Raw genomic sequence first — 6,783 nt, 5'->3', positions numbered from 1 at the left:
ATACTCCCATTCAATGTTAAGAAGCCCTCGTGTGAAACTGAAGAAGTATATTATTCTTTCAAAATGAGGGTGGGAGGAGAGGGGGAATCATATTCCCAGAACATTCAGAAGCATATCCAGCCAAATGGTTCTGATTCTTGGCCCATTATTTGTGGCCTCTTAGAAAAGCAGAACGAGTGCTAATGAAATCAGCAGACCCAGTGGCATTGTGGGTCCTGGAGCCATCCATGTGGCTGAGACAGTGGCCACAATGGCTCCTGGGTGCCCCCTTCCCTTGCCACAAGAGGTCATCCCAGCAGCACTGTTTAAGCTGGACTTGTTTTTGTTTTGACCTCAAAGCTCAGGACCGGGCTGAGACTTCCTCAACAGAGTATATGACCATATTATCTTGCTCCCAGTGGCTATCTGGGTCCGGAATTAAGAACCATTCACAGGGAAAGCCGCCTGAAAGCCACAAGTCTGAATATTAAACAGTAGCACCATTAGGGGCTGCAGTGGGAAAGAGGTTTGCTGGCTCATGTCACCTGCCTCCGCTCCCAACTTTACTTGGCTTTTGTCTTCTATTTTGTGTTCATGGTAAATCTAATTATATCTCCATTACCTTAGGCCACCTCAGCACCTTCCTGGGAATTAGGCTGTCTGGTTAGGCAGAGAAGCAGATACATACCTTTACTGACAGAGGGATCAGGTGTTAAGCTCATTTTCACTTCTGAGACATTTCAAAAGATCATAAATTATTTTCTTAGTGCCTAGTCAGAGAGACAAGAAAGAGCTGGAAGGTGAGGCACCACTGGTATCATTTGAGCAACCAGGCTGGAGCTCCTTTTACATGTTTCTCGTATTTTATTTTCTTAATTGCCTTAATGGGCATGTGGTACAGCAAAATGAAGTGAAATTGTTTTCCTTATTCGATGTAATTTACAGAGAAATGCTTGATTCTAGAACCCAGGGACTTTTCAAATCCATTGATCTTGGGGTGGAGGGAGGGGTTTCTTTTTAAGCATTCATTTTGGAACGATGTTTTCACTAATGAATTCAAAGACTATAAAGGGAAAAACCCATGCTTCTTCACTACCACGTTTCAGAATAGCTATCAGATGACCACAGCATCATCAATGAATGGAAAACGTGTTGGAGAGAGGGAAGGGGGGCTTCAAGAGCTGCAATTTACCAAGGAAATTGACTTCGATACCCAAATCCACAGGCTGACAGTGGTGCCGTGAACCTGGGAAAGTCCAGGCCTGGTTCAGGCTTGCACCATCTCTTCTGATCCCAGATGTGCAGGGGCCCTGGCTCCGGGTGGCCACATGTCGACTGTGAGCTCCAAGCAGAGGCTCCGAGTCCCAGTCTTGAGCGGCCACACATAGTGGCTGTTCCGGACAGTGGGGCACGGGTGTCGAAGGGAGCGGAGGACGCAGGTGCCTCCTGACAGAAGAAAAGGCCATAGCCACAGACCCGAGTGCCTCCCCAGCAGTGGGGAGTAGGGGACGGAGGGCAAGGCTGGCTGGCGGTGAGTATGGAGGAAGTCCTGGGTCTGTGGGGCTGGATCTGCGCTCCTAGACGCTGCCAGGGTCTCAGGGCACAAGGCAGGCCTCGGTGCAGGGTCAGATCCTGTCGCTTCGGCACGGCCCTCCTCCCGCCCCGCCCTCCTCCCGCCCCGCCGCGTGGGGGCGCCCGCGCACCGTCCCGTTATAAAGCATCGAGGTTCCGCAGCCCCTGGACTACCGAGAAGCCCGGAGAGGCTCCAATCCTTGCTTCCAAGACCGCTCGCGTCACCATGGGCGAGCTCCCTTTCTTCAGGGCGCACACGGCCTTGCACCCGGACCACCTGTGGATCTGGGAAAAGGCCGTGTATGTGGACGAGAACCAGCGCACGTGGCTGCCCGTAACCATCGAGGTACAGACGCTCTGGGGTCGGGCGCGCGGGGCAGCATGGGCGTCCCATCCGTGGCCCGGGCTCTGGAGCCGGGTCGCCCCAGGCCGTGCAGGCCCTGGAGGAGCCCCTCACATGCCGCAGGGCGAGGGCGGCGGGGAGGCTCAGAAGGGCAGGTCCACCCAGGGCGGCCGGGGACTCACAGATGAAACCACTTTGCACTGAGCGCAAGGGTGAGAAGTTCTCCGGGCCAGAAAGGAGGGTGGGAGAAACACAGAGAGAGGCACGTTGGCCAAAGAATGGGGACCCAGTGTGTCTGGAGTGTATGAATATGATCTTGAGTAAAATAGGACTTCTCTGGGCCTCAGGGTTCTAATCCATAAGATGGGAATAATCTCCAAAGTAAGTGATTCACACACATGGCCAATTATCAAAATCTCAATAGATGAGCCCCAGAAATCTGTATTTTGAAAGAACCCTCAACAGATTATGGTCAACCAAGTTTGGGAAGCACTGCTATAGAGTTTGGAATATTTCATACCTCCTCTGTGCTTTGGAAGAAACAAACTTCACAAGGTATATAGTAGTATAAAAGCCAGTGTTGAATAGACTTTGACTTTGTTTTATGTGTAATGCCTTAAGATGGATATTTAATTTTTTTTCTTTTTTTAAGAAATACAACTCTCTTACAGCACTTTCCATCGGAGCATGGATTTCCTCAAACTTAGGTGAAAAATGTTGAAACTTTCCATATATAAACCAAAGAAAGAACGTATAAAAGAAAAATTTAAATGTCGTATTAGAACATTTATGTAATGTAATAGCAGGACAGCTAAAAGTTACTGAGAGTGACTGTGTTCCCATTTTATAGATGAGGAAACAGAGGCATAAAAATGTAAATCTGTTCAAAGTAGTGCTGCTTGTAGGTAATGGGGTTGGGATTCCAGAGTCATAACCACCATCTAAACTTTGCATCTTTATTGGCTTTTAAGAGTTTGAAATACATATTTATATACATATATATACTTTTTTTTTTTTTTTTTTGCGGTACACGGGCCTCTCACCGTTGTGGCCTCTCCCGTTGCGGAGCAACAGGCTCCGGACGCGTAGGCTCAGCGGCCATGGCTCACGGGCGCAGCCGCTCCGCGGCATGTGGGATCTTCCCGGACCGGGGCACGAACCCGTGTCCCCTGCATTGGCAGGTGGACTCTCAACCACTGCGCCACCAGGGAAGCCCCATATATATACTTTTAAAAATCAAGTCAAATATTCACTGTAAGTCAAGTATTTGAGGAAAATTTAAGTGAATATCTTTTTTTAATCTCTGGTTGGGACATATCTTCTTCAACATGATGCTGAAACTGCGAAGCAGAGTTTTTCACCTAATCATTATAAATTCTGGACAAAACATAACCCCTTAGCAAACCATGGGGCAGGAATTTCCCCACATAACTTAAAGGACCAGTATTCTTAATATGTAAAGATTTACATAAGTCAACAAGAGAGAGATGAATAAACAAACGTAAAATGGTTAAAGGATATGGAAGGTTATATACTAACACAGCAAGAATGGTGATTTTCACACTTACACCTTGCAGGATGATCTGAATTATTTTTTAACAGTGAGTTCTAATTTACTTCATAGACAAAAATTTTGAAAAGCTATTTCCACTTTGGAAAAATAATCATTGAACAAAGATAAGAGTCCAATTTTTATGCCAAGCAGGATTCTAGGCTGTGGGGTTTTGCAGTGAATGTGATTAAATCTCACTGCTTGTGAAGCTGACATTCTGCTGGGGGAGAAGGACAGCACACTAATTGAGGCCGGTGGTAAGTTCTGTAGGATAACTACAGTGGGAGGGCAGGCAAGGATGAGTGGGGTAGTGGGGTGAGGTCTTCAGGCTAGTCCTCTCCAGAGTTTTTCTTGTTTGCTTGTTTGTTTTTAATTTATTTATTTTTGGCTGTGTTGGGTCTTCGTTGCTGTGCTCAGGTTTTCTCTAGTTGTGGCGAGCGGGAGCTACTCTTCGTTGCAGTGCATGGGCTTCTCATTGTGGTGGCTTCTCTTGTTGCAGAGCATGGGCTTTAGGCTCGTGGGCTTCAGTAGTTGTGGTTCCCAGGCTCTAGAATGCAGGCTCAGTAGTTGTGGCGCACGGGCTTAGTTGCTCTGCGGCATGTGGGATCTTCCTAGTCCAGGGCTTGAACCCGTGTCCCCTGCGTTGGCAGGAGGATTCTTAACCACTGCGCCACCAGGGAAGCCCTCCCCTCCCGAGTTTTAATTTGCATGTGCCTGCCACACTTTGCCCATCATTTTCTTTGAAACCTTTCTGGACATCTGGGACATGCCTCTTATGTATATCGTAAAAGTTGGATTTTGCTGACGTTTGTATTTATAGACATACATTTGAGCAGAGACCTGCCTTAAAAAAAGGGTGTGAGCCCTTCATGGATTTAGGGGAGAATGTTCCAGGCAGAGGACAGCAGGTGTGAGAGATTTCTGGGCGTGTGCACATCCCAGACACTGCGAGGAGGCCTGTGTGGCTGGAATGGGTGGAGGGTCCAGGATGGAACAGAAGGAGGTGAGAGAGACAGGGAGCCGCTCTTGGGGGCCTTCGGGCCACGGTGAAGATTTCAGTTCATCTGCCTGCGATTGGAAGGTGTCGGAGGGCAGCCAGCAGGGGAGTGACGTGATTTTTAGGTGCACACCTGGCTGCGGTGCTGAGTCTCGGCTGTGGCCACAGGGCCAAGTAGGCGGCAAGTTGGGCCGTTGTCACAGTAGCCCAGCGAGAGGCGATGAAACAGGAACGGTGGCAGAGATGGTGACAAGTGGGCTGTCACCTGATTCTGGGGTCTGGGGAGATCTTGTTTAAAAGAGGTTGTGTGATAAAGAAGAATCCAAGAAAATCCCCCATCAGCTGAAATAGGCACCAGACTCCATAGTTACAGAAGCTCCGGGGCCCCATGGCATACCCCGGCAACTAGGCATTTGTCACGAAGTGGACCTTTTGTGGCCCTGTCTGGGTATCTAGACCCATTCGAGTGCTGGTCATCTCGGCCCAGCCAGAGTCCCTGAGAGGAGCGTGCCTGGCTTAGGGATTGGAGCTTCTGGGAACAGTGACCACCAGCATCTTAGATGCGGGCTGGGCTGGGTGGGTGGCAGGATGGACCGTGGGTATTTGTGCCTGCAGGACCGTGAAGGTGTGCCCTGCCCTTCTCTTCTCTTCAGTTAGAAAGTAGCCTCCAAGTCCTCATGCGTCAGGAAGATGTCCCCCTGGGGGAGCCTGTGTGCCCCAGCCAGCTGGGCCCATACCTGCTGCCCGTCATGTGGCAGCTCTACCCTGGAAGAAGGTACCGAGGCTCAGACTCCAGTTTCTGGCGCATAGTATACCACATCGAGGCAAGTGTGTGCTTCTCCGGGGACCCATCAGGTCATCGTGGGTGGCCCTGCTCCCCTTCCCCCATGTCTGGCCTCTGTGGTCTATCTGTTCCCTCCATTTCTGTACCAGAAGCTAAAAAAATGGAGGGACTTTACAAGTGCAGATTTTTAAAGGACCAGATTGGAGAAACATTAGAAGCAAATGACCAACCACCCTCGGGGGTCTCCAGCGGAAGCCCCTGGGTGGCAGGAGCCTCTGTGGCGGGCAGTCCCAGGGTGAAGGCTGGTGGGAGGAGGGGCCCCTGGGGTCCCCCCCATGCAAGTTCCCGCCTGCCCCTCCAAGCCCTGGGGCCGGGAGGGGAAGGAGAATCCCGGACTCTGGCCTCCAGCTCCTTCTCTCTCACAGTTCGGCGACACGGAGGACATGCTCCTGGAGCAGATGGCAGACCCAGAGTATGAGTGACGAGGTGAGCCCCCGGGGCCAGGTCAAGAAGAGGGTACGCCCCTCCTGCCTTCCGTGAAGGCAGAACTGACCCCCACCCCCCGAATGCGCTGCCCTGCGACGGTCCCCAGGGTGGGGGACCCAGGCTCTCTCCTTTAACACCTCAGAAGCCAATCATTTTTAGGCCCCCTTAATATTAGGGGCACACAGCTGCACAGTGCTTCACAGGTGTGGGCACTGTCCCTTGATCATCGCATCAACCAAGCTGGGTAGTATTAACTTTACAGGTTATAAAAAGGGGTTTTGAGAGGCACAATGACTGGTCCAGATCACAGAGCCAGGTTTCAGATCTGGGTCTTCCGACACCAAGCTGCTGGCTCCGACGCAAGGCCTCGGCTCTGGAGACCAGCACCGACCACCCAGCTCGCCCGTCCAGACTCTTCCCGGCAGCTCCACTCCTGCCCACCCCGCACCCTGCCCCTTCCTCCCCTTTGCCCTTGACCCTGTCTTCTCTTGTCCCAGGTCCTGCAGCTCCCATCTCCTCCTGCCCCCTGAGCCCCAAGCCTGCCGCGGCGATGTTCGTGCTTGCGTTCACCTTCGTGCACCAGCCCTGTGTGTCCTGCTCCGCCACACCCAGGTCCAGGAGGGGAAGGATGGGCAGAGGATGAGCCCCCCACAACGGACCTGCCTGCCGGAGAGGTTGTGTGTGGGTACAGCTTCCTCTTCCTGCCCCGCCGTACCCGTGTCTCCGGCTTTCTCAGCAGCCCGATGGTCTTCAGCCTCTGTCCCCGTTCTGTCCCTCCCAGCAACTAGTGTCACATCCGGAATGCCCTGGGCTGCTTCTCATTCTGTCACCTCAGCTCTGTGTCCTTCCGGCCATAGGGGATGGGACCTACTCGCCTGAGCCTGGTCTCTGAGCCCCTGGACCAGCTGTCTCCTGTGGTGCCGGCCCACACATGACCACACCTCGGCCAGCGCCCCCTGCCCCAGCAGCCTCGAGTGAAGGCCTGAGGAGGGCCCAGGTCTGTGCTCAGGACCCAGAAGCCTGCCGGTCAGTGATCCCCAGCCTGGGATGTGGCAGGAGTCTGGACAGGC

The 6,783-nt window shown here is 52.2% G+C and overlaps 1 protein-coding gene across 1 annotated transcript; it reads left to right on the top strand.

Annotated features, from left to right (window-relative positions):
• The first annotated feature begins 1,777 nt into the window (after positions 1-1,777).
• On the top strand, positions 1,778-5,828 carry TCL1A (TCL1 family AKT coactivator A). Its single transcript, XM_022575882.3, has 3 exons — positions 1,778-1,897; positions 5,097-5,267; positions 5,653-5,828. Exons 1-3 carry the CDS (start codon positions 1,778-1,780, stop codon positions 5,707-5,709), a joined length of 348 nt encoding a protein of 115 aa, XP_022431590.1. The 3' UTR covers positions 5,710-5,828.
• The last annotated feature ends 955 nt before the right edge of the window (positions 5,829-6,783 follow it).

The sequence above is a fragment of the Delphinapterus leucas genome, chromosome 2 (genome assembly GCF_059928025.1).
Source record: "Delphinapterus leucas isolate spDelLeu-1000000601 "Yukka" chromosome 2, BTC_Dleu_Yukka2, whole genome shotgun sequence".
In the NCBI taxonomy this organism is placed as follows: Eukaryota; Metazoa; Chordata; class Mammalia; order Artiodactyla; family Monodontidae; genus Delphinapterus; species Delphinapterus leucas.
This window is presented reverse-complemented; position numbering and strand designations above follow the sequence as displayed.

Excerpts from the sequence above, each read along its gene's own strand:
- TCL1A (XM_022575882.3), top strand. The coding sequence starts at position 1,778 with ATGGGCGAGCTCCCTTTCTTCAGGGCGCACACGGCCTTGCACCCGGAC. Across the intron at positions 1,898-5,096 it reads GGCTGCCCGTAACCATCGAG|TTAGAAAGTAGCCTCCAAGT; the intron begins GTACAGACGCTC and ends TCTTCTCTTCAG. Across the intron at positions 5,268-5,652 it reads GCATAGTATACCACATCGAG|TTCGGCGACACGGAGGACAT; the intron begins GCAAGTGTGTGC and ends TCTCTCTCACAG.